Source organism: Vigna unguiculata, chromosome 7 (assembly GCF_004118075.2).
Source record: "Vigna unguiculata cultivar IT97K-499-35 chromosome 7, ASM411807v1, whole genome shotgun sequence".
Classification (NCBI taxonomy): Eukaryota; Viridiplantae; Streptophyta; class Magnoliopsida; order Fabales; family Fabaceae; genus Vigna; species Vigna unguiculata.
This window is the reverse complement of record NC_040285.1, coordinates 7947417-7975045: the sequence shown is the minus strand read 5'-3', so window position 1 is coordinate 7975045 and position 27629 is coordinate 7947417. Positions and strand designations below refer to the sequence as shown.

At 31.1% G+C, this 27629-nt stretch overlaps 3 protein-coding genes across 5 annotated transcripts; 1 reads left to right on the top strand and 2 right to left on the bottom strand.

The window, feature by feature from the left end:
- Nucleotides 1-1492: 1492 nt before the first annotated feature.
- On the bottom strand, nucleotides 1493-4038 carry LOC114192046 (peptidyl-prolyl cis-trans isomerase FKBP17-1, chloroplastic). The gene is made up of 4 exons (XM_028081599.1): nucleotides 3653-4038; nucleotides 3177-3299; nucleotides 2841-2957; nucleotides 1493-1974 (listed from the first exon to the last, which is right to left on the bottom strand). Exons 1-4 carry the CDS (start codon nucleotides 3995-3997, stop codon nucleotides 1852-1854), a joined length of 708 nt encoding a protein of 235 aa, XP_027937400.1. The 5' UTR covers nucleotides 3998-4038; the 3' UTR covers nucleotides 1493-1851.
- Nucleotides 4039-12749: 8711 nt separating this feature from the next.
- On the top strand, nucleotides 12750-13979 carry LOC114192793 (putative phytosulfokines 6). The gene is made up of 3 exons (XM_028082609.1): nucleotides 12750-12972; nucleotides 13073-13146; nucleotides 13514-13979. The coding sequence occupies exons 1-3, from the start codon at nucleotides 12765-12767 to the stop codon at nucleotides 13619-13621; spliced, it is 390 nt and encodes a 129-aa protein (XP_027938410.1). The 5' UTR covers nucleotides 12750-12764; the 3' UTR covers nucleotides 13622-13979.
- Nucleotides 13531-22289, bottom strand: LOC114192792 (polyadenylation and cleavage factor homolog 4-like). 3 transcript variants are annotated; one of them, XR_003606147.1, is made up of 10 exons: nucleotides 21388-22289; nucleotides 19754-19855; nucleotides 19307-19561; nucleotides 18681-18812; nucleotides 18152-18610; nucleotides 17346-17717; nucleotides 15984-17168; nucleotides 15616-15671; nucleotides 14996-15058; nucleotides 13629-13739 (listed from the first exon to the last, which is right to left on the bottom strand). XR_003606147.1 is itself a non-coding variant. In XM_028082607.1 (9 exons), exons 1-8 carry the CDS (start codon nucleotides 21781-21783, stop codon nucleotides 15660-15662), a joined length of 2913 nt encoding a protein of 970 aa, XP_027938408.1. In that variant the 5' UTR covers nucleotides 21784-22289; the 3' UTR covers nucleotides 13531-13739; nucleotides 15616-15659. The 3 variants fall into 3 exon arrangements, 1 of the variants encoding a protein (XP_027938408.1); XR_003606148.1 differs by having other exon boundaries at nucleotides 14996-15055; XM_028082607.1 differs by lacking the exon at nucleotides 14996-15058 and having other exon boundaries at nucleotides 13531-13739.
- Nucleotides 22290-27629: the final 5340 nt, after the last annotated feature.

The following is a 27629-nucleotide window of genomic DNA, read 5'->3' as shown; positions in this document are numbered from 1 at the left end:
CAAAAAGGAGAAACGAAATATAGTAGTTTGTATGAAGTGCATGGGTTCAAAGAACAATTTATCTTAAAAGACATATGTCATCACTCAAATGTAGTTCAAACTTCAAATTAATATCAATTCATTATAATAAAATCCAAACAATAATAATATAATCTTCCTTGCTTAATCTTGAACATGTGTCATTTTATCAAAGTTCATAAGAACTATAAAAAAATTAAGATATAGAACTCTGCATTTTGAAATTGTCACGAGCTCTCAATCCCAAATGTAAAGGTGTTAAGTGAAGACTCATGAACGGTTGTTATATTGCATCTTTAACAGAATTTATTAAAAAGAAGAATATACCATAACCTTGCAAAAAATCTTACATAAAAATGCAAACAATTAGCTTCCACTCACTAAAAAAACTTAAGAAAAATGTGCATGCGATCATCCAAAAAATATTCAGGTATAGCCGACCACTTGTAAAAGTAATAGAGCAAAAGTAATAGAGCTATTTAGCATCTTAAATACTCATCAACCCCATTTTCCACCAACTCTCACTAACCCATGGCTTCTCTCTCCTCCACCGTGGACACACTGCTCTCCAGCACAAGCTCAATGGCCGCGAACGACAACCCTAGAAAGCAATCACAATTTAGCCACATGAGGCAAACAAACAACCACTAAATAACACTCATGCACATGAAAAGAAGAAATTGTTTGGATTAATTAACAAACACACAATCAATAAGTAACATCAAAACCTTGAGATCGCATGGAGCATTCTATAGTCTGGTAAATTCTTGAAAGATCTAAACTCTGTAACACAGAACACAATAATTAAAAAAATTAAAAAAAAAATGAACGGAAAATAAGAAATGTAACGATATCTAGTATCGAATCTTCTAAAGCTTTATAATCGGAGGCGAAGAGAAGGAATTGGATCGGAGGAAAGTAAATTACCTCAATGTCCTTAACAATCCTTGGTGATCCTTAGCGAGAAAATCGTGTTGGCGTTCCTCGGGGAGTGCTCATATTAGGGAAACCTTTTTTCTATATCCTTTTATCATATTATTTTGGGCAGTGATACTTTAACACTGCAAAAATTTTCTTACTTCCAACTTATACTTTCAAAAATTATTATTTTATTGTAATGTTTTTATTTATATTTATTATTAATACCTAGTGTCAAATGTACATAGAAGTAAAGGTGGTGTCAAATAATTTTTTTCTATTATTTTAGCTTGAGTATAACAACGTGAACCATTGACTTAAAGTATATATATAATTTATTGAGTGCTGATAACGGTCTAAAACACGCCTAAATAGATAACAATGAAGACATGCTTAGCTTTGTATATTAGTTTGTCTTCGTATAGCTTTCAGTGATGACAATCAAATGCTCAAATACGTAGGAGATAGATTAATTTATGTAATTTACATTCATAATTTATTCAATCATATTAATTAAATAAATATATTTTTAACTCCTATTATACCGACAATAACAAATTATTTTAATCCTCAAAACTGTAATTTATTGCCTATTTGGGAAAAAAAAATAAAAAGAAGTTCGTCACTTCTGTCACTCTCTTAGAAATCCAAATTAACGTTAGTCCTACAAGTTAATTTGCTTTTAGTTTGTAAACTTAACCAGTGTCATCAATTTATAGTCTTAAAAATATTTTCAATGTTAATAATTACATTACTTCAAAACTAATAATTACACAGCAGACATCATGATATAACTGAATAAACTATAATAGACCAAAACCAATATGATTATGCAATGCTAAGATAAGTTTTTATCTTTGCCAATAATGATAACAGTATATATTTGATTGCCATGTTGGATCATACTTGTTGACTTCACTGATGCCTCACGCTCACCAGCTCAATATCAAATATAACTGTTCCTAAAGTGGAGCCTTCTCCATTTGCACGGCGAGTTGGATTAAAAATGGTAGTGAACAACCTCTGCCTGTCAAAGAACTTTTGTTTTGGAGGAATACGACACAGATTACTATATGAACAAGATCAACAATATACTTTATACAGCAACTAGTAATTACTTCATTTAACGACACTTCGCAATGTCAGAAAAATAAACACAAGATATAACATGGCATGTTACATATTAGTACTGACTTAAGCACAAGAGAAGAATCTAACTCAATAAACTAGTTTATGACCCTGACTTCATGTAATTCATTTGAGACTCATAACAGTATATTCCATGCTGTGTTAGATAAAGTCCTTATAACATCAGTCTAGTGTCCCCTTTTTTGTTTTTTCGGTTTCCCTTTTGTAATTCTTCTGACAGCCTGATATGGCGCCCAACTCACCCTTTCTATTAGACCCAAAGAACTATTAGATTCATATTTTATCTTTTATCAGTAATATGAAATATGAGCCAGCTAGGTTGTAAAAGGAAATCGTTAAAAATTTGTTGTTGTTTCTGTTTTGTGCATAACAACAAACAGGTGTGCATCATTATTTGTAAATATTAATTGTAATGATCCAGCATATAAGAATGAGACTTAAGCCTATTTCTATTTCTTTCTTTTGATTTTGTAGTGAGTTGCTTTGACCTCGAATGATAGTCCAACACTACAAAACATTATAACACAGCCAAAGGGTGCATTGTGTGTCCTGCATATGTTTCAGGGAGCTGTTCTTAGGTAAAGAAAACATGGCATCATCAGCAATTAGTTAAAAGGAAATATTGGAGATAGATTATTACTAGTTTTCTCTGCAATCCTTGGTCCAACAGCAGAAGAGAGTATTGTGAAAAGATTACTTTGAAGACATATGGTATAAAGGCATAACATAAGTTTGGAGCAGAAAAAATTTCTTACGTTAGGTGGGATTGGCTCTTGTGATGTGTTTTGATACCCAAGTGATGGGGGTATGATGACTCTACGAATACCTCCTACTTTCATCGATCTCACTGCCACATCAATTCCAGCTATAACCTGAACATAACATTTGATTCAGATATGACATGAACACAGGATATAAATTTATAATTTAATAACAAACTTTGAAGAACATTCATGAAGAAGGTAGTTTTACAATCCATCCACAAAAACACTTGAGTGGCAGCTTCACAAACAGATCATGATCATGATCTTAGATATACATGAACATTAAGAAAGATTGGGAAGTGTTAGCATTTCCCTTCTATTCTATACCTTGCCAGAGCCAAGGACAAAGACAAATGGATTGGGTTCGCCATTGTCATCTTTGTGGTCATAGGTTGAGTCAAAACGCCATCCCTGTTTTGCTGCAAGCCTGCCATAGTAGTGAATTGCAACCTTCAAAATAACATGTTTACAATGTTAACCTAGCCATTATAAATGAAAAAAAATTAAAAAACTTACTTGTTTATGCGTTGATTATTCTATAAACTATAAATATAATGCTACAAATTATCTTACACTACCAATAAAGTAAACGCATCATGGCAGAAAACCAGCCATATAAAATAACACATATTATCAGCACTATAGGGTTTTCTAAAGTAGTCATTATATAAGTGAAGAAATGAGTAATTATATATCAATTTCACCCCAAAACTTTGAAATTACTTAACTATATGAGAATATGAAATGCAAATATGAAAGATTGGGAAGTGTTAGTATTGTAGAGGTGAAAAGGGGATAAATACCTGATCCCCATCTGAGGGAACTTCACCTGAACCATCAAGGAGGTCCAAAGCCTGAACTCCACCTGAATCAGGGATCTCAAAGAACTTTGATAAGGGCAATTTTGAAGAAGAAGAAGAAGAAGAAGAAGAAGTAGTAGAAGAGGAAGAAGAAGGAGGAGAAAGTGAGAAGATGAATGCAGAGAAAGTGGTGGAGATGAGAGAAAGAGATAAAGTTCTTCTTGTTGTTGAGGATGAAGCTGAACAATTTGCAAGCATGCTATTACATGAATTATAATTTCTGTATGGCAAAAGGCCACAGACACGTGTGGCACTTGCAGAGACACAGCATTCTATTATCGTCTTCATTTTCTTAGTTCTTAAAACAAAGAACAAGTTCTTTAAAAACTTGTCCCATAGCAAATCGCATTTCTATACTACTCTTCTCTTTTCCATTTTTTTTTTTTCCTCTTAATTTTCTTGACTTGGAAATGAGACATACCATCGAACTAACTTCAGAAAAATTCTTTCTGAGAAATATAATTAAGAAAATAAAAATAAATGTATTATCTCCTTCAAGAAGATTTCAGTTTTTTCTTAAAGGAAATAACTTTACAAAATATTCTCAATATTGTCCCATTTATTAATACTCAAATTGCCCGTTTTAGATTGTTCCTCGCTCTGGATTTGAATCAGGTGATTGGAACTTTCAATAACTTCAAATTATCATTTTTAGATAGCACTACGTTTTAAACTTGTGCATAGACATGCGTTGGTATACGTGTGTTTATTAAAAGAGATTCAGAGATTAAGAAAATAAATAATAAATATTTTTAAATTTATAATTAAGTTTTGAATAAAATTAATGTGAACAATTATTTATAGGATTAGAAAGTTAATATGTCTATAAAAAAATAGGTTTAATTAGTCAAATAGTACTCGCTTTCGTTCAGAAGTTTCAATTTGGTATTTGTTTTCAAAAAAGTTTCAATTTCGTCCCAACTTTTGAAAAGTGTTTCAATTAGGTTCCTTTCAGAACAAAAAATTATTAAGTTAACGGCGTGTCACGTGTCAACCTCTGGTTTTTTTTTTTAATTTTTTAATTTTTTTAAATTTTTTAAATTTTTTTTTTTAAATTTTTTTAAATTTGTCACGTGTCAAATCCTTGGTGTGACACGTGGCATTGTTAGTGCCACGTGGCAAGGTACCACCACGTGTTAGTGTCTCTGCTAAGTGTAATTGTCTTGATTTCAATTTAGTCCCCACATATGTCTATTTATTTCAATTTAGTCCCCACATATGTTTATTTGTTTCAATTTAGTCCCCGCTTTATTTGTTTCAATCTTGTCCGAATATTTTTTTACAAAATAGAGAAATATTGTCTCCCCCTCAAGACCAAATTTATTATTTATATAAATGTTATATTGATATTTGTTATTAAAAATGACTTACAAAATTAATTACTTATATTTATATTAAATTTTAATAGTAAAAGTCATAAATAACAAAACATGAGTATAACAATTTCAATAATATTCATTTTTTTTGTTAAAAATGACATCATAACATATTACATTTTTATCTTAATTATTAATCCATGATTTGTTATTCATCACTTTTACCACTCAACTTTAATATAAATATCAATACTTAATTTTGTAAGTCATTTTTTAGTAACAAATATCAATATAATATTTATATAAATAATAAATGTTGTCTTAAAAGAGATACAATATTTTTTCTATTTTCAAAAAAAAAAATATTTGGACTAAATTGAAACAAAAAGAATGGGGACTAAATTGAAACAAATAAACATCTATAGGTACTAAATTAAAACAAATAGATACATGTGAGGACTAAATTGAAATCAACACAATGACACTTGACAGGACACTGACACGTGGCAGTACCTTGTCATGTGGCACTGATAATGCCATGTGTCACACCAAGGATTTGACACGTGGCAATTTTTTTAAAATTCAAAATAAAATTTAAAAAAATTAAAAAAAGTAAAAAAACCATAGCCTGACACGTGGCACGCCGTTAACAGCGTTAATTTTTTACTGAAAAGGACCTAATTGAAACAATTTTTCAAAAGTTGGGACAAAATTGAAACTTTTTTAAAAGCGGGTATCAAACTAAAACTTCCGAATGAAAGCAGGTACTATTCGACTAATTAAGCCTAAAAAATTTAAATAGTAGACTTTGTAAAAATACAAAGGATAAACCATGTGCAAAAATATTTTCTCTTGGACTAGTGAATTATTGTTCTTAGTATAATAGGTTTCTTTTATTTTCTCTTGGACTAGTGAATTATTGTTCTTAGTATAATAGGTTTCTTTTGGGCATTGTATTATGAGGCTAATAATTATGAGGCTAATAATATAGGATTTTCTTTATTGTCTTGTATAATGAACCAATTAGTCTAAGGTTTTCTTTGGACCTTATATTTGGGCCTAGGGTAGTAGTATAGGATTTTTGGGCCTACGGTAGGCACTAAGAGCATTCGCCTTTAGGTTTCCTCTAGTCACCCTTCCTCTTGAGTTGACCCAAACCTCTTAAGAGCACTCAAACATCACCACACCTTCACCATATGCACACCACTTCACCCATTTACCATATAGCTATCGCACCCTTTGAGGTTCTCTTCATGCTTGGCGCAACCTAGCTTGGAGAAGGAATCATCATAGACTCTCTAAAAATATAAAGGATATGTGCAAAAACATGTAGACTAGACTCACTAAAAGTATAAATTAGTGTATGAACAGACTACTCTAATGTGTATTGTTAAACTCGTCTAATTAGTGCATTGATAAACGTCTAATATGTGTTGTTAGACTCATTTAATCAATATATGGACACACTCATCTAATGTGTATTGTTAGACTCATCTAATCAATATATGGACAAACATATCTAGTGTATTGTAAGACTCGTCTACTTAGATAATGGCTAAAGCCATTTAATGTGTATTAATAGACTCACATGATACATGTATGAACAGACTCATTTAATTAGAGATAGACAAACTTGTCTAATGTGTGTTACAAGACTCATTTGATTAGTGTATGGATATACTCGTCTAATGTGTATTCTTAGACTTGTATAATCAATGTAAGGAATGACTCATCTAATGTTTTTTGCCATACTTATATAATGAGTGTATGGATAGACACGTCTAATGTGTATTGTTAGTCTCATCTAATGCTTTTCACTACACTCATTTAATCAGTATATGAACAAACTCGTTAAACGTATATTGTAAGATTTATTTAATAAGTGAATGAACAAATTTATGTAATGTGTATTAATTGACTCGTCCAACTTGTGTGTGAAAATTGTTTAATATATATTGGTAAAGTCGTTTAATCAATATATGAATGACTCGTCTAATATCTAGACTTGTCTAATCAAGATACAGAGTAATGTTTTGTATACTAAAAATATACAAAATATTGAACAATAAAAATATTTATATCATAATTTATTATAAAAAAATAAATGTAATTTTGTGTTGAAATGTTTTTGAGACAAAATTATTAGGACAGTGTAACCAATCTGTTACAAAAATATATTATTTTTAAATAATATTATTTTAAGAAATAAAAATAAAATATATTTTTCCAAAATTTAATTTTAATGAATGACAAAGTAATTAAAAATCATAAAAGAATGGAATTAAAAATAAAAAAAATAGTATTGAAAAAAAATTTCAAATATAAGTTATTTTTGTCTAATATTTTTTTATTATATTTATCTAGTGTTTGTTGATAGATTCATTCAATATATATAAAAATATATCTCTCTATATATAATATATTCTTAGGCTCTCAAACTAATGACAATATAAATACATTATATTTTGAGACAATTAACATGTTAGTTTTCACTTTATTTTTCAGTTTTATTAAACTCACAACAATTTGAAGTTAGAAATACTATAACTTATATTTTAATCCTTAGAAATAAATTATTTAATACAATCTTTTAATTTATTTTTGTTACAAATACAATTATTTAAAATCTTATACGAATTTTTATGTTTATATATAATTCATGTTTTTTTTTAATAATATCGAATTAATTTTGCCATAATAAAAATATAAAGAATAATCAACAATAGAAATATTTATATAATAATTTAATATAATGATGATAAATATAATTTTGTGTGGATATTTATCTGTAAGATGAGATTATTATATGACAATTTTTTTATATGACAATGAAAATAATTTGTATCATTAACGAATATATATTATTTCTTAAATAATATTGTTGGAATAAATAAAAATAAATAAAAATTTTTAAATTTAATTTTATTAAATGATCAAATAATTAGAAGTCATAAATGATAAAACTAAAAATGAAAAACAAAAATAGTATAAAAAGAAGATTTAATACTTCAAATATTAGTTTTTTAAAATAATAAATATATTGAAAATATGTTAGAGAAAATTATTTTAGTGATGATTAAAATGTGTGTAAGTCTTTGATCTACGGATACGTGAGTGATGTCTGTGTATCCGTGTCCAGAATGAATCTGACATGGATAATTCGCATCAGTGTTTTATCAATAGTTCACAAAGTTAATAGAACTGTTTCATGATACAGATAAGCCCATTTTTAATTTATTAAAGGATTTTTATTATTTTTTAATTACTATCTTTAATATTAATAATCTCCAATATCAATAATCCACAAATTTAAATATTATCTTTAATTTATTAATCAGATTTTCTTCAATTTCTTAAAAATTTCTTATTTTATTTTTTTACGATTTCTTTCTTTAATATTAATTTGGTTTTTAAGTATGTTTTATCATTTTTAATTCATATATTGAGTTTAATATATTTAATATTTTTTTAACTTTGATATCATTTAAAACAAATTATAATAGCATCATATATCTTTAATAAAATGAATTGACATATAAAAAACGTATCGTATCTTATATTTTTTAATATAAAAAAATTGTGTATTGAATACCCGTATTATATTCGTGTATTATAGGTTTAAGTGCACACATTAAAAGAAGTTATTATTTATTTATTTTGAAAAAATAATTTTTAAAATGATTTTTAGTATTATATATCAAAATAAAATCATGTTAAACATCATTGTTACTTTCACGTGGTGAATTTTTTATTAATTTCTTATAGTATATTTTTATATTTAGAACAAATAAATTTAAAATTAAATAAATAGATAAAGAAGTGAAATAATTTCTTTGTACATATTGCAACAAAATAAATATAAATAAAAAATAAATTAAATTAAGAATGTCAAATGACTAAGAAACTAATTTTTAAGACAATTATCAACAAACGCGAATAATAAAATAGATTTTATATATATATATATATATATATATATATATATATATATATATATATATATATATATATGTATGTATATATATAATCTTTATACTACTTCTATACACATATGATTAGTATAATTATTTATTAGAGATTATCAATTAAATTTTATACATTAAATACGAAGAATATTCAATAATAAAAATATTTATATTATGTTAATAATAAATATGTTTTATTTTAAAAATATTTATATTCCTAAGATAAAACTATTATAACTATTTTTAAATAATAGTATTTTACAAAATAAAATTAAAAAATTTTATTTTATTAAATGACTAAGTAATTAAATCTTGTAAAAGAAAAAAAAATAGTATACAAAAAATTAATTTATTCAAAATAATATTATGTTATAAAATTAAAATATAATATATTAAGTAATCAAATAATTTGAAGAGTTAAATATATTTTTGGTTCAAAAACTTCTATGTGAAAATTGAAATTAGTCAATCTTAAAAAATTTTGTTCAATTTAGTTTCTCAATTCTAGAAATGCTTAAATTTAGTCTTTTTAACCAAGTTTTCTTAAGTTTATTTTGACGTTTCGAATGCATCTCTTAACTATTAATGAAGCAAAAATGTGTAAAAATGTGTCAAACGGTGTAAACAACTCAAATATTATTATAAAACGTGTTTGAACCTTTAAATAAATTTAATAAAATTTGGTTAAAATGACACATTACTAAAATTAGGAGATTAAATTTGACTAAAATTTTAAAAAAAGACAAATTCTAATTTTCACTAAAAATTAAGGAACAAAAACACATTTAATTCTAATTTAAATCATGACAATGAGTTGAATTTGTGGAACAATTTTAATTAAGGTCCTGTATTCAACTCATGGAATGAATCATTGCAAAAGATGTATGCTTGGAATTTTCTCTTTCATATTCCACTAACAAGTGACATCTATTAAATAAGGAGATGAACAAAGGTCATTTACTTAATCAATGTAATTTCTTCCAATCACATTGCATAAATTTCATATGAGGAAAGTGGCATAACGCTATTTGTTTTGAAGTATAAGAATTAATCCGAAAAAATTTATTCATGTACTTAAACCCTCAATTTTGAGTTGAACAAGAACATAAAATAGAATCATGTTCGATTCGCATCACTTCTTCTTACCACCCCTTTACATTCCTTGTGCAATGCTGAATTACTTTAACAGAAAAATAAAAAGTGAAAAATGAAAAGAAAAGAAGAACCTTTTTTTGTGATGTGAAGTCCTCCAAATAAACATGTACAGGTTGTGCTTTATTATACAGCGTGGCCCCACCCATTCTTGCACAGATTGTTTTTAAGCTGAGCTTCGGACGACAATAATTGTTATCATAATTATGTTAGTCAATCACTTTATTTGTTGGAAACTTCATATTCATCGTAGATAAAACAATTTCAGATTTTACAAGTGGATGAAAATCGCATTTTATAAATTGATTTTGTAAAGTTGAGTTATGTTAAAATTAATTTATTAATATGATTTTAGAGTTATGAGTATTAGTTTATTATACTGAAATTTGTTATTTATTGAGTCTATGTCATCCGATATTAGATCATTTATTAATGTTTAGTCTCACGCTTAATATAGATATGTCTCGTCGTGAGGGTGTATGTTAGAAATTTCACATCGACTAATACGATTTTATAATATATAAGTGAGTCTAAATCTCATCTTACAAGCTGGTTTTGTGATATTGAGTTTAAAATTCACTTCTTAACTTTATTTCTAAAATATATGGAATTACTCAACCGTACAAATTCATTTTATTTTTAATTGATCTAAGATCTCCAAAACACATCTTTATGAAGTATATATATATATATATACCTCAAACATGAAATTCGATGTTAATGAGTGATCCAATAACTCATGACACCATAAGCTCAACTACCAATAAATCTCATTAAAATTTATTATTTTAAAAAATAAATTTTAAATTTAATTTAATCTTACAAAACTGAATTATTAAAAGAGATTTTGATTCATTTATATAGTATAAATTCGTCTTGAATATAATGATTACATTTTTGTTATTAATAATCTCCACGGTTATAATAAGATGATTCGGTGTATGAAAACACCATTCTATTATGTTACCTTTTAGACTTAAGAATGATATTTTTAAGGCACAGAAATTTGTACTCCTGTTGTGAACATTTCTGCATAAACACATTGAAAAAGTTGAGTGGAAGTTCTGAATTTAATTAAGAATTGGTATAGAAACATGTTTATGAAATGTGCATTGCACATGGTGATTCATGTTATCGCAGGTTTCACAGGTTTCACATTACAGGCTTTTGAATAGATAGGAAAAGTAAAGTTTAGAGTGGTTTTATGAGCAGATAAGAATATAACTTTACTTCTCACTAATTCAACAATTCATCAGTGGTCCACCATGTCTACTCAGTTTTTATAACTTTGTCTTTTTCTTACTGCTTCTACTTTCATCACAAATCTTCACATCATTGGTTACACCCTGTTTGCTTCTTGTTGAAGAGTTGTTTGGAATAAAACATCAAAATGTCATGTATGTCGACCATGACAAGGATTCATTAAAATAACATGTTTTGATGTGATATTATTATAGATCAGGAATACAACTTAATTCATACCAATTAGTTTATTATAAATTTAATTAAAAGTGAGTCAACTCAGTATAGATAAACAAATAAGTTAAACTTTTAAATTATCAAACTACATTTTAATCTTAAAAAAATTAAAATATGTCTACCTACATAATTAAAAACAGTAAATAATCATAAAAAATTATAAATAATAAATAATTATAAAAAGTTACAAAAAATTATTGATAATAAATTACATACAATCAGACTCAAATATAATTAACTTATAAATTAAGTAAATCAAATTTAATTTGATCAATACTAAAAAAATTATATCTTTACAGTTTAATCCGACTTCAACCCGTCATCGGTCTAACTAACTCACACATTTGAACTTATTTTAACAACCTAAACACCACCATTGATATATTCGTAAGAAAGGAAAGCAAGTTAATGTTCTATGATAAATTCAAAATGTAAAAATAAGAAAATTACGAACTATCATGATACATTTTTTTTTCTAAAAAATCATTAAGGAAAGATTATATAAATGCCACTTCAGTACAACTTACACAAAAAGATTAACATTACTTTTAATTAAAAACCTCAATAAATTAATTTATGAGGTTTTTTCCAAATTAAATTATTCACATCACAAGTTTATTAAGAAACTTTAGGAAAAGTAATATTAAATTTATAAAAAAAAAGTTGAATGAAAAAATAATGGTATGAAAAGGGAAACAGCTGTCGGCACAGCGAGATGGGGAGATTGATGGTCTCTGAACATCCAATACATGCAAAATAAATACGTATTGGTGATCTCATCCTCTCAAAGATGGTAAAAATATTTAATTGATTTGTTCAATTTGAAAGATGCGAAGGAAGTGTAAGTCATGTTTCGTTGTTGGCTATGGTCACACTTTAATTAGTTTTGTTTTGTAGCTGGGTTTTGGACCACAACGAAAATGACAATCCTTATTCTCCTGTGTCTTCATGCTGAGATAAATGGTGCTTCTGTACACCGAAATGATGCGATGCTGTTATCACATGAAAGAATGAAGAGTCTATTACGTACCTCACCAAGGTTGGAGCCATTGTTGGTTTTGAGTTAAAGACAAAGATGGTAAATGGGTAGGGTCCCATGAAGCTGCTTCTAATTTCTGGACTATTAGAGGGGGTCACCACGTGATGACTCAAACCCTCCTTCTACACCACTTTTTTCACTTATTTATTTATTCCTTCTTTCACCTACTTTGCTGCATGCTTTCATTCTTCTCTCTGTTGCTCTCTCACTCCCTTAATATTCAACCAATGAAGCATCACTTTGCTTTTCTTTTCTTTCTTCTCCTTCTTTCCTCCTTCCTAGTTTCTGCTCGTCTCCTTCAACCACCCAAAGGTGAACTATATGACATGCTATATTATATTATATTATATTATATTATATTATATTCTATATTATTATATTTCATGTATTTGTCTTTCTTCACTTGATGTAGGTGAGAAGGAAGTGGAGGTCCATGATAACGCTATTTCTCGGTCATCCTTTGAGCTAAATGACAATATGGAAGAAGTAAGAATATTTTAACCTATCTCAATCTCCATTTGCATGTTGCTTTCTCATACACACAGTTTAAAACCAAACTGAACCTGTTTACCATGAATGATTGCCTTCATTGCCTGTAAAATACTTCCCGTTTATATTTCTATTCTCATTTTTAAATATAACAATGTATTGGGTTCTTTTAATTTGTTTTCGGTTTTCAAAAGTTATTACGAAAACTAGAGAGAAGAGAGGAATTCTGTTTTTTGTTTTCACTTTCTGTTCTCTATTTTTGTACAAACTTTTTAAAGAAAGAAGATTGAAAACAGGAAATGTTTCTCCAAACCAAAGGCCAATAATTTAATTGCTTTCTCTAATTGGATGTGATTTCATACAGTTAATGGGTTCAGAGGAGTGCTATGTGAAGGATGAAGGGTGCAGTAGCAGAAGGATGATGGTGGATGCCCACTTGGATTACATCTACACGCAACACCACAAGCCTTGAATTAATTGGACTTCAACTTTGGTTCCAAGGCAGAGTATTATTAAGTACGAGTCCCTAATATAAAAACCAATAAAGCAAGCCTTGTTCTGTTTTTCCGTGATTCAAGTTGTGCCTGTCACTGAAATGAAAAAGGAAATAATTAATTACATAACATAATGTTTTCAGGATATACGTTTTCCAAGATGTACATTCACAAATCATATATTCCTGCATATCTGTGAGTAGACAAGACCATCTTGGTCACTTTGCCCAAACAAATGTTTTTTGTCTTTGAATCATTGTGTAATTTTAATTTCCCAGTAGTGTTTATCGGTTCCAAGTCCACCTATTGAGTTTCTCAAATGTAGTAATTATGCAATTTAAGTCTCTTGCACACATAGTACATTAGCATTTTGTTTCAAAAACCTTGTTAGACATCACTACAAAATGTTAACATCCCAGTAAAGTTGACAACTTAAATTTTCATTAATCACATGTCACCACTTGAAAAGTCTGAAAGCAAAAAAAAAACATACAACAAATAAACAAATATTGTAAAATTCGTTCAAAATGGAAAAATTAAAATTAAGAAATAAAATTGCACGAATAGAATACTCAGTTACCGAAAATACAATATAAAGTATTTTCGATGTCAGCACTCTCGTGACCATGAGTGAATCGAATTTCAGTGACAAGTTCATTTACTCGTGTTTGACAAGTTCATTTACCGAAAATACAATAATATAGCCCTTGATATAACTTGTCACGAAATTGGAACACTTGAACCTTTTCTTTTTAAGGAAGGCATACAATTAGGATACCTTATCCCTCTAGAAGCCCAAATTATAATTGTTGGACCTAACGGAATTTTTTGCACATGACCAATGAAATAACCAGTTGTTGTTACATATTGGCACAAGCACCACTAGTCCAATCTTAAGGGGAACAAGTTGAAATATGCAGCCGATAGGTTAGAAAAACAACATAAAGTACCAATAAGGTATCAGTTATTGAGTGTATTTATGACACGACCTAATTGAAATAGTTTAACTAACTGATTAATAACAAGATTAGCACCTGGATGACTAATGAATCATCTCCAATAAACATTTTGATATTTTGTCAATGAATTTGGTCACAAAGAAACACATCAGCTCACATGCGACTCGGTCACAATTAAAAAGTGTGCAGAAAGTAATGCAAAAAAAGATAACTTAATATCAACTCTTGTGCAACAAGTAACATGTAGAAATTTGGCAGTGGCAAAAATAAATGACAGCAAAACGCAAATTATTTGCAGAAATTTCTTGCACAAAAACGTATAGATGCTGTGCGAATATCATTCTAAGTACATAATTCGCCAACTAAATGCTAGGGGTGAAAAGGCGTATTTACCTAGCAGAATCAACATTAAATAATAAAGGCTCCGCATTCGATTAGGAAAGGTACATCTTTCTTCTTTATTGAAAACCAAAAAAATGAAAAACTCAGTCAGTTCTCTGCAAGAAAAATATAAATCAACATTCACCATTGTTCATAGAAATGAAATTTATAACATTAGGAAAGCAATGTCCCGGTAGAAAGTAACACTGCAATTCCGAAACCCCTTGCGTGGGACAGGGTGTAAGGAAAACACATAAAAGGTAATCAGAATAGTTGAAATTCATATGATACAGAGAATGCCATCCAATATTTGGGATAACTACTACGACCACACTGCTTTGCCCCATATTACAACCAGATGTTGTTTAAAAGGCACAAATCCACTTCAATAAGCAAAATGAAGTAATGCAACCGCATCAATGAGCAAAAGTTGAGGTGCAGAAGCTAACGCACTATATATACTTTGAACACTAAGGAATATCCTTTTCGTTCCTGAGTGCAAAAGAAACTAAAGAAAACAAAAAAAAAAGTGCACAAAATTCGTTTGACAGCTCTAGAAACCAATTAGAAAACAATGAAGCATTAAGAGCCACCAGATTTGATTAATTCAAAGTAAACCTTAGTTCCCTCACCTTCAAAGTTCTTGCTGCAACAGAGCTCCAATGTTAACTTGATTTTAATCCTGTCCCTGTAAAATTTAACAGGTCCAGACATTATCAGCAACAAAAGTCCTTCGATTTGAAGAAAGCAAATAGTGGGGTAAAAGAAAATAACAAAACAGGTTTTTTTAACTTGAGAAACAGAGAACCTAGGACAATCATTTTAAATGATCTGGTAACAGGGCAAGTTAACTTTCAATGCTCAACTGCCACTGATATACCAGAGCATAGCAACCAAAAATTTAAGTAGACACCGTCTTTCAAATAGGAAAGGTGTGTTACATTGAACTTAAACAAGAAAACCTCGTTTCTGTCCACATATATCAAGTAATAAGTCTTACCATCTCAGGGACACTTGAAATCAAGTTATCTGATAAGCAATTTGCATGAATGATGGGACCCCTTCCAGTACTCATATCTCCAGTTCCCATCTCACTGCTGCTATTAGAGTTAGCAAAGTAAACAGCTCCTTTGAACATCCATTCCCCACTTTCCTCATAGTAAAAATCTTCAAATAGCTCACCGCACAACACGCACAAGCATTGGTTTTCATCTGCTACAGCCATAGCATCCTCTTGACTTCTGTCTGCTTCATTGCCATATGTATTTACAGAATCAGCCTCATTCTCTGATACATATTCAGCCTTGCCAACAATCCAGTCACTTGACTTAAGATACCATCTCGTTGCCTTAGTTAAACCATCCTCTTCTCTATCCCTTGTGGCATGCCACTCCAAGTGTCTATTGAACTGTTTTTGGAATCTGAGTCTAAAGCCACAAATGCTGCAATGATGTGGAAGATCATCAAATAATCCACTAATTACAGACGAATGGAATTCTCGTAATACATCATGCTTAAACTCAAAGCCAATGAGATTTACAACTCCTGGACTGGTTGATTCACACAAAGATATGGGTGTTCTTGCAGTGTCATCAACCTCATCTTTGATTGAAGGAACTGGAACAGCTGCAGAACCAGAAACTGAGGCCACAGGCAGAGAGTTACCGGTGGTAATGCTATCGCTTTCTTCTTCCAATCGAGTCAGCAACTCAGAGGGCACCTTAGTTGTTGATTCTGTTTCTGCAGATATCAAGCCTTTTGCAACTAAAGAGCTTAAAAGGTTGGCAATTGGATTTAAGCTACTATTGGTATCAGTTGTCTGGGCAGAGGCACTGCTGACATTAGAGGAAGCAGATGGTAAAGTAGATAACCTAGGTGGTTGTCCAGCCTTTCTTTTAGGCATTTTTGAAAGAGCAGATGAATTATCACCAGAAGGACCTAATGAAGATGGTAATGCAATTGCGGACACTGAAGAAATTACTGTGGCAGGGGAAGGGCCACCTGCTCGTGAAGGCCGAACACCTAATCGAGTTGGAAGATTCCCTGTACTCATGCTACTTTTAGTTTCTCTGGCTAAAGGAACCTTGGACACAGGTGGCTTCTCAGTCTTAACAGTAACCTCATTGTGAGAAGTGCCCAATTGTTGCTGATGCCTTGCCTGAAAAGTCGTTGAAGAGAATGGACCCTGCAAATTTTTCAATTGTGATCTTTGTAAGTGACAATCCTGAATATTAGGAGGAAGAGCAGTTGAAGAATCTTTAATATAGTGGCTTGTAGACCTCCCCAGAAATTCAGATGCCTTATGTGTCTGGGAAGGTCTTGCTCAGCCAAATTTTGCACAGGATGAATAGTGCACACTTACTGGCGGTGATGGAGACCTCCGCTGCAAAGGTGACTGCCCTGAAGGATTTTCAGCTCCCAAAGAATGAAAGGGTCCTGCAATTCCTGGCAATCCTATGGTTGCACTTGACAGGTATGGCCGATTCTCCATCCTGGCAATAGAGGCATTTGTATTGGACGGTATGGCACCAAGTGTGGACACAAATCTGCTGGAGTGACCAGCCTTCCGATTCAACTCATCAGTAGAATGCTGCTCTTGCAATTGCCATGATAGTGATGAATGATGCTGAGATGCAGGAAATTGTTTCTTTTCATTGGCTTGAGATTCAATGCCTATTTCTCTATCAGCATTTACCACAAAAGCATTTCTGACTTGGATGCGATCTTCAACTTCCTGCAAACAATATATATATATAAATATACACAACAATTAATGTGCATAGCTACATAATGCTAACAATGAAAAATGGCCAAGAAAAAACCAGGATTACTGTATTAATTGGTCAGTAATTTAAGGATCTGTGTTTCTAGGGATTTGGAGTTTAACTGACAATTAGAAAATTAGGATCGGGTTATTTGGGTCCCAGAGTCCTGGATATGTGATTCCTATTCTAGATACAACTTCATTTATTTTTCTTCTTTTTATTAGGATTTTAAGAGTCCTATAAGCTTGGGTTGTGTATCAACTAGAGTGTCCTGGCCACCTGCAGTTTGTTCCTCATTTATACTCTCTTCGGGCTTTATCTCTAATCAATGTAGGACTTGGCCTTTTCCGAACGTATTTTGCATCATTTTGATACCCAAATCACCAACTACTACCAAGCTTACCAAATTCTCATCATCAGCGGTCCAAGCATCTTTGCTCAAGCTGCTAACAACAGATGTACCGTGACCAGTCAAGCCAGAGTTCATCTCATCCCATGTGTACTCCTCTTCCTCAGAATTTTTCCAGCTATTTGAGATCACATTGCTCTGTATGCTAGTTATGTTATGTGCCGGTTGATGATGTGCATCCAAAACCATGGACTTTGGTGCATCGGTACTTGAAAAACTATACTTGAGACTCAAACCATTTCTTTGTCCAGGCATGGTCCCCGCAACAACACCAGATTTGTTGTACCAACCTTTGTCATGTCCAGACTCAGTCACCCTACCACCAGGTCGGCTGATACCCAAGCCTAAATTCCTTGAAACATTGGAACCAAAGTCATTGCTTCCATAGGATGCACCAGTGCTCTTTTCTGGAGCAGAATCATTGAATGCATCTCTTCGAGCACGAGGATCATTCTGCATTGTAGATTAGCACATTAAATCATGACAACTGACAGTGAATGGAATAAGGGGAAAGAAACTTTACTTCACATGAATTGACGCTAACTGTAACATTAGGATCCACCCATGGTCGTAAAACACCTAAAGTTCTACCAGGCATCTCTTGGTCATCATTTGAGTTTGAAATTGCTCCAGTCATATCATCAACTCCTTTAGTCTTCAAGACAGAAAAAGTAGATGCCAAAAGAATTAAGCACTAGGGATGTGAAATAAGAAAGGATATGACAACTAACATGTAAAATGTCTTTTGCTATAACAGTTAAATTATTAGCTCTGCAAGGCAATCATTGTATGGATAATATCTATAGAACAGTGACAGTTAGCTCTAAGAAACCCATCCCAACCGGGGGAAGAGTTCAATGTTTCCAAGTTAATGCAGCCAAGCTAGAGTTGGTTGACTAGATGTATAAAGTCAAGTTGTCTACGATATCACACAAGACATATTGTCAATCAAAAAAATGTTAATGATAAGAAGAGTTAAAGTTTTTCAATTAATCCATATAATATATCCAAAGCCATTTTCATCATGGAATGAATTCATAATCCAATTCATCACAAAATAAATTCTGTCTTTTGTAACTTGACCTATCCGAACCAATTCAATGTTCTAAAACTTTAAAGGATAAATCAAGGTGCAATCATTTCACACACCCTGCTGGACTGCTGTAGACGTTGTCTTTCTAAATACTTGGGATTAACATGAATACTATGAGGTGGACGTTGTGACTGTGAATCACTCCTGAGTGAAGCAGAAGCAGATGAGCTATTGACTGCAGAAGTGAAGCCCAATTCTTTCTCAATAATCTGAAGGGTCTGAGGAGGAAAGACTCCTTTCCAAGTTCCAAAAAGATGCCTCATACTTTGATGGACTGAAGGATCAACCTGTCTGTATGCTTTGCAGAATACCTAATATGTAAAGGAGTAATTAGAAACTATCAACATAAAAATAGACATCTAAAATCGCAAAGACATGCAGCATTTGAGTACTTGCATAACATAACTACTTAACGTATTTGTCATAGACAAGTACAAGATGATGATTACAAGAGAGGAAAAACGAAATCAACAACAGGCTAAAAAGAAGAATAAATGTCTGACCTCAGGTAGCCTGGCAGCGAAGTATTTTATATAGTCCCGCCCAATATTCTTAACAATACTGTCTAAAAGATAAAGTGATGGCAGCTTTTGATCACTAGGAACCTGGAAATTCATTAACTCAACTAATGAAAAAAGACCCTTTTTCAGTATTACAAAAAGAATAATGACCAAAGAGCAAGAAAAAGACAGCTTGCGTGTGTAAAGTAACAGAAACCAATAATATTCTACTCGCACTTGGAAAATAGCAGTAAATAAAATGAAAATCTAGAAATAGTATATCAACAGCAATTGGATCTAAAATTACATAGAAGTTTCACTAAAATGTCACAACTGTCCAAAATTGTTAGTTACTTCATTCCTTAGTTCTAGTTCCTCTAACAGTCAAGGTCTCATAGTAAGGAGACAAATAACAAAAGTAAACAAACACAAAAAACAGGATAAACATTTTTATTGGTCATTTTGATTGAACAAGTGCAACATATAACAAAAGTCTTAACAATGTACAAGATGTATTACAGCATTTTTTTTGGAAACTCAGGAAATATGAAACGTCTCCATTCCTATAAAAAGAATGTGATATTCAACCTCCAAGATTAAATTAAATACCAATGGTTCCTTCCACTATTTGATTCAAATTGATTTTAAAGGGATACATCTCTGTTATCATAAATTACATGGTACATGTAAGTCGCTCAATCAAAGCAAATCTACAAGTAGAAAAATGAAATGATAAAATTACAATGTCTTTGGCTATACAAATTCTGTCTAAAATATAACACCCCGCCACCCCACCCAAAAGGAAAAAAAAAAAAAAAAAAAAAAACTAAAAAGAAACAACTAGAGAGGTAAAACTTGAAACGATGCATTGGCTCATGATCTACAAAGTGAAAAATACTGTAAAAGTACAATGTATATTACAAACATTGGAAATGGAAACAGGGAGACAGAGAGAGAACATTTATGAGATTGGCAACAGTGAAATGTTATGCCTTGGCTCACATAACGTGTTCACTTAAATTATTTTAAAGATTCATCTCCCCCTGTGCATACTTGGTCAAGAAAATACCAGGTCAACTGTGGTGAACCACTCTCTAATGATGCTGCCTGTCTGTTGCTAATGATTACCAAACCGCCATAATCTTGCAGATTGAAGAATGATAGCCTTTTCAAGTTTATTTTTATTTAGATTGCAGGGCTTCATATACGCCAATCGTTGAGTGGACCAATGAAATGAAATTGGAAAATTATAATAAAGCCCATATCTCCAAACATGTTTTTCTCTTCCCATGGCAACTGCAACTCTTTCCCCAATCACCAGACAACTTCTACAACAGTAATAACACTAAAGAATCACATTTCATTAATAGCAAACATTACAATACTGCCGCTTTCTCGGAAAGACGCTGTACCACACCACAAAGCATAAGAAATGACACAATTTATCACAATATCAGGAACCCGGTTTCCTTTTCAATTCCAAGTATGTTACAACAATTTTCTATCAGGATCACCAACACAATAAAAATTCCTTTCCTTTTCTATCCGTTCAATTCAATCAGCAATTGGCAACGTATCCCTAACAAAACAACAATTGAACAGAGAAACAGCTGCACAGTACTATAAACTAAGTTCACCTCTAGAATGTTAGCACAAACAGTTGCTGCAATGGCCTTCTCCGCAGCTTGGTTCTCCCCTGCAATGATAGTCAAGTTGGTAATTATCGGTTTCGAGTTGAAAGTAAGTTCTGCAAGAGCTGCCTTATACTGAGTAACAAGCTCCTGAAATGGCAATGGCTGGGGCTGATAACCGCCACCTCCAGCACCACCCCGGCGACCAAAATCATTGCTTTCAACGTCTCTTTCGTTTGTTCTAAACCTTGCAGACGGTAACGTCGTAACCCCAAAAATCATTTGTAGCTGAGGAAACTGTCTCGCACCAGAATTCGGAACCCGATCCAGCTCTTCCATCAATCGGGGCTTCTTCGGCCCTGGCTCTCGCGATCTATCGAACGGTCTACGCGAGTTCTCCATGCCCGCCAAATCAAACGCCCAACAACTAAACAAAAATAAACCCCAATCCTAACCCTAATTTATATACAATTGCGCGACAAAGATGTATAAACTAGATTACAAGATGAAAGTTGCTTCGCTGTTATTGTATTATTTACATCAAATCAGAACAATCGAAATAAGCGAGGAAAAATTACAAAACTGAAACAAAAAAAAAAAAAACAATTCTACATTGTACAACGATAACAGAAGCAAAACCCTAATTTCAGTTAGTACAATAAGAAGAAGAGGAGCGGTAGAACAGAGAGGGTTGAGGAGCCTTGAAAATTTGTTCTTGGGTGCGTAAAGAGGAAAAGAAGGGTTGGAAATTCGATAGGGAAGAGATGAAATAACAGTGTAAGAGTAAAGCTGGTTTTTCAGACAACGCCTCGTGATATTTTCTCATGTTTTTCAAGGAGGAGGCTATTTTAAATGGATGGATTTCCTTAATAAATTCTGCTTTTGTCCTTAGTTTGACTCCAAAATCTGTTGTTTTTTCTTATTTTATGTTTGATGGGACACTTACCAAGAGGTACGTGAGTGATACCATCTTCCAAATATGGTGAAAATGGTGGGTTTTTGAGTTTAAAACTACGTGTGACATGGTGCGTGATCGGAAGAAAATATCAACAAGTGCAACCAGATTACTACTAATTTTAAATTTCTTTTAACTTTACTTTTTTGTAAATTTTAAAATCGTTTGAGATATTGTTTCTTCCAAAAAAAAATCTTGTTGGGATAGAAGTAGATACAAAACTAAAATATACTAGCATTGTGTTTTCTTGTTAAATCTATATTAGAAGATTTCGAACGGATAAGATTAGCAAGGTGGCATATACCATGATTTTCTTTTTTTCACATGCTCTTCAACAAACCTTCAATTCATTTTGTAATTGAAAGGTCTTTTTATAAGCTTGATGTTAAATCTTATATAATAGTTATATAGTTTTAATTATTAGGGTATAATCACTTTTCGAAATTATCATAATTATAGAAATTGAAAGTTGTATATCAACGAATAAGTTGTTTATGTGGTGGAACATGTGGTATAGTACGTTGCTAAGTCACAATATGAGAAACTAAAATGTTTACACCACTTATAATCTTAATTACAAAGTTTAATTTCTGAGTGATGTAGTAGTATCTAGCACTTTCATGACAAAAAAGAAAAATAGTTTCACCGCTAAAAGAACTAACAAGTAACTTATTTTTATGCATATGAACCTTATTTGTGGGATCTCCAATTACAAAGGTTGGTTACCATCATGATGAAAATCACCCAAAGGGTTGTGACACGAGCCAATGGCAAGACCCAAAAGCTTTCTAAAAATGTAAAATAGGAATAGAAAATGTGTATAGACTTAACCTGTTTCTATTTGTATATAGAAGTTTAAATTGGGCTTGTATTTTTGGGCCCTTGTTTTTGTGAGATAATCTATTTAGACATTTAGGTCAATCTTCAAATACCAACCAAATGGATTAGTTGTCTTCTATGATCCAATCTTCTCATAGGCCAACACAAACGCACAAGCCAACTTGTACAACAGCCCAACAAGATGCCTTTTATGATTGGACCAAGCCAAAACGCAACCCAATTCCCACCCAGTTGCCTGAATGCATTATTCTCCTAGGTTTCTCCTTGACAAATACATGTGTAGTCCAATACACACCAACTTAAGTGTATTATCCTCTTTAGGCCAATTTACGTATACTGATAAGTGCCAAAAATCATGAAAGATTCATAGAGAACTTTGGCACTTTTGTTTGTAAATCGTGTTATCTCATATTGATTCTCCCTAAATCTAAGATAAATGAGTTTCAATTACATGCTTCCAAGTTTTGACTTAAAGAAATCACGTGATCCCTATTTTGTGTAATTTTTAGGTAAATTAAAGTAGAAGGAGGAAAGAACACGAGAAGAGTGAAAGGAGAAATCAAGAAACAGATAAGAAACTTTGCAGGGTCGCTCAAACCAAAGCAATTGCGCCCAAGCAAGAGCTTGGGCCGCCAATCTCGCCTAAGCGAAGAAGGATCTCGCCTAAGCAAGAGCTTGTGCAGTGGGGATCATCTTTTGCCGCCATTCTCGCCCAAGCGAGATTTGATGCTGCCAATCTCGCCTAAGCGAGAGTTCGTGAAGGAGCTTCTGTAGTTATGTGATTCTCGCTCAAGGTAGAATTGGGTCGCCTAAGCGAGACCCTTTCTTCATGCTGAAGTACTCTATCTCACCCAAGCGAGAGTTCGTGTTGTATATATATTATGGAAATTCATAACTGTAGACCAGCTGGGGAATTTTGGAGAAGAACTACAGACTTGCTGGTGTCAGGTTTTGCCAGGAAGACTTTCAATGTGGGACTTAGACTCACACTTGGATTCCTAACAGCTGGAACTGCGACCACAAGCAGAGCACAGATCATTGGTTTCTTCTTCTTGTTTAGTTCTTAGGATTTGATAGCTACCATGATTGGTTAATCTTCCTCTTTGGGATTGAATGTAATCTACTCGAACTTGGATGTAATTTGGTGAGAGCAGAGCACAGATCACAAATGATATATAGAAAGATATCGATGTATATTTTTTTCATCAAAAATTGAAAAAAAGAATGTGATTTTTTAGTTAAGCTAATATTTCTTCTTTGGAATATCTGCAAAAAAAAAATTCGAATTTTATCCTTTTACTATCATAAATTTTTTTCTTTGAATGAATATTTGTCTCGGGAATTCCAAGTCCTCTTTTCTTTTCTTCTTTTTTCATTTTTTCTATTTCTTTAATAACTACTTTTCTTTTAGTATTGAGATCCTTTATAGATTTTTTTTTCAATGAAAAATTTGTCGACTTTATCTTATTGTTCTGCTCTTAATGCTTGATTTTATCTTATGAATATGTGAGGAATCAATATTCAGGAAACTAATCTTATGAATTTTATACGCGAGGTATTTATTTTAACTGATTTCGTTCCTCGTGAGTTCGACACTCTACTTAAAAATCATTATACTACTTGGTTAGGAACTCAATATACACAATGGTCTCATTTGTTTGCACTTAAGCTATGAAGTCAATGCTTATAAACTTTTGAAATATCCTTAGGTTGCCCGATGTGGGACTTTGTCCCTCCACACATAAAAGATGTTGGAGCATTTCTAGTCATCTCTTGAGTGCATCCAAGAATGCAACATGCCAACCATCATGTACAATTATGTGGTGAGAATCCACACATCATTCACACAATGCTCATGAAGCTTGTGCAAATAAATGCTTGAGGTGAGCTCTACTATGAGACTTGTTTAAGTTAAAGCATAAAAGCTTAATGGCATCTCCAACTTGCTCATTCGGTCTAACCCATGTCAAAAGAGCAAGGCTTTTAACATGTCATATACTGTTTAATGACACCTTATAGATAGCGCTTGTTTCGACAAGTGTTATCTTTATATTTTCCAACAAACAACACTTTTACATAAAGAGTTATCTATGACAACACTTTTTCATCAATAGATAGTGCTTTTTCTAGTCACCAATAGATAGCGCTTGTTTGAACAAGCGTTGTCTATTTTCATTAATAAATAGAGCTATGTTAATCCATCAATAGATGGGTTTTCTGAAACAAGCATTGTGTATTGGTTCGATTATTACTTTTATATAATTTATTTAATTTTTTGTTCATTCCTTATCTTTTTTGTGTTACCTGTAGAAAACATTTATGACAACTATAACAACTAATAAAAAACTAACCAAATATGATTCAGATTGTAGAGTGAGTAATTTCACGGATAGTATTACGTCACCAATGGACAATGATGACCATGTTGATTAATTAATTAATAATTTGTGATTAATGTAACCAACAAGACATGAGCAATTTCACTAAATCCTCAACAAAAACAAACAACATAATTATCGTGACCTAAATGGTTTGAATGATGTTTAAAGTATTTCCAAGTTTTTACATGTTCATTGTACTTGTACTCTGTTATGTTAAAGATTTTCAATTCAAGCCATCCATCACCTTTCTAAATATGCTAACTAATTATATTATTTTACTCACATGCCCATACAATACCTTTGAACTTGAAATCAAGCAAAATCGAAATGAAGGGGCATTGAAATTCTTACATAATCACACAAAACTTAATGAAGTTTATATATTTTAAAAAAAGTATAAAATTTCATGAAAAAAATTAGGAAGAGCTAAGATTTTCGATACTCATCCATCATGTCCCATTTTTGGAAAACTAGGGGGCCAAAATACTTGACAAAACATTGTTCCTAACCTCCCCTATTTAGTTATATAATCGCAATATAAAAAAAACCTATAAGCATTTACTAATGAGATAAAAACATCAATCCTCCCTGACTTCAATGATTTGATTGTCAGAATATTGTTAACATCTGCAATTAGGAAAATACTACAACAAAGAAAATTTAAATTAAATTAGTCAATCAAAATCCTATTACCAATGAATTATATATACAACAAGATAACTTACATATATTGGAATTGCCCCTCCTTCACAATATGTGACAATTTCCTTGATATAACAACAAATGTAATACCCAAAATCATGGTCGTTGGATTGTTTGGGACACTAGAAAACCAAAAGTAGACAACATCAATATAATTGGTATTAGCCTTCAAATAAAACAACATCATTTGATCTTCAAATACACAATTGTAATCTACCTTAATTGATGTCCACTTGATATTGCTTAACTTAGACTTTCAAACCATAGATCCTCTTTGAGCATGTAAGGTTTATATAACCCTAATTAATAAATAAAAATAAAGCATATATAAGTAAAAAATACAACTAAAAGTATATATATATATATATATATATATATATATATATATATATATGAATCACATCAAGGAAATTCTTACATGTCAAACAACTTCTTCAAATATTGCTTGATATTAAATTGATTATACCAATGCATGATTTCATTTCACTTAGTAAAGTCAACAACTACAAATTAAAACAACAATAAAAATACAATTAGTAAAAATTAAAGGACTAGTTAAATTATAGCATGTAACGTTTCATCCACCAATATAAAATATCTTGCAAAACAATTAAGATTTTCTATAACTAAAAATCTTAAACAAAAAATAAACTTCACATTATAGAAATGGACAAGTTAAGAATTTCAAGGCATTAGGAAAGATTTATAGGGAAGTAATCACTTTCCCATATTTGGTACAAGTTTTAGTAAACACGTTCCCACGAATTCAAAAGGAATGGTTGAGAAACCATTTCAAAAATTAAGAATGACTAGCTTTTAAATTATCTTTTATTATTATTAAATAAGTTTTTAAACATCATGAAATCGGTTTTCAAAATTAATGATCAATATTTTAGCCAGTTAAAGTACATATTTGTTTAATATTTTTAATTATTATTTGAGTAATTCTTTAAACCCTGATTTCATTAATTTTTTTTAAAGTAATTTTTCTCATTTTTTTATTATTTTTTTTCAATTGCAATCTCGATGAATGGTTTCTTTTGGTTAAGAACCTAATATAACAATAATGAACAAATTCAAAAATAAAAAGAATTGATACCTAGAAACTCATAATTAAACTAATTAAGCCTTTTGGTTGGTTTTTCATAAATAAAAAAATACCTTTTAGTTTATTATGTGTTTCCCTAACTTGCCGAAAGGAAATTAACATTTGATTGAAATTGTTGTTTTTAAGTAATTTCTCATTAAATCAGTTATTTCTTTTAAAAATGTCAGTAATTTGTATTATTGCAAACAGATACAATTAGTTTCTATATTTCAAAAGTTTTCAAGAAGTAATCATTAAATTATCCTACATCAAAATGAATATG

Bases quoted from the DNA above. Each gene is read 5' to 3' on its own strand.
- LOC114192046 (XM_028081599.1), bottom strand. From the start codon at position 3,997: ATGAAGACGATAATAGAATGCTGTGTCTCTGCAAGTGCCACACGTGTC. The intron at 3,300-3,652 runs GTATTTATCCCC...GTTATTTTGAAG, and splicing joins TTCCCTCAGATGGGGATCAG to GTTGCAATTCACTACTATGG. The intron at 1,975-2,840 runs GTAAGAAATTTT...CCAAAACAAAAG, and splicing joins AAGAGCCAATCCCACCTAAC to TTCTTTGACAGGCAGAGGTT.
- LOC114192793 (XM_028082609.1), top strand. From the start codon at position 12,765: ATGACTCAAACCCTCCTTCTACACCACTTTTTTCACTTATTTATTTAT. The intron at 12,973-13,072 runs GTGAACTATATG...CACTTGATGTAG, and splicing joins TCTCCTTCAACCACCCAAAG to GTGAGAAGGAAGTGGAGGTC. The intron at 13,147-13,513 runs GTAAGAATATTT...GATTTCATACAG, and splicing joins TAAATGACAATATGGAAGAA to TTAATGGGTTCAGAGGAGTG.
- LOC114192792 (XM_028082607.1), bottom strand. From the start codon at position 21,783: ATGGAGAACTCGCGTAGACCGTTCGATAGATCGCGAGAGCCAGGGCCG. The intron at 18,611-18,680 runs GTAAAGTTTCTT...TCTACAATGCAG, and splicing joins TTAGCGTCAATTCATGTGAA to AATGATCCTCGTGCTCGAAG. The intron at 17,169-17,345 runs GTAAGTGTGCAC...AAAAATTTGCAG, and splicing joins GGAGGTCTCCATCACCGCCA to GGTCCATTCTCTTCAACGAC.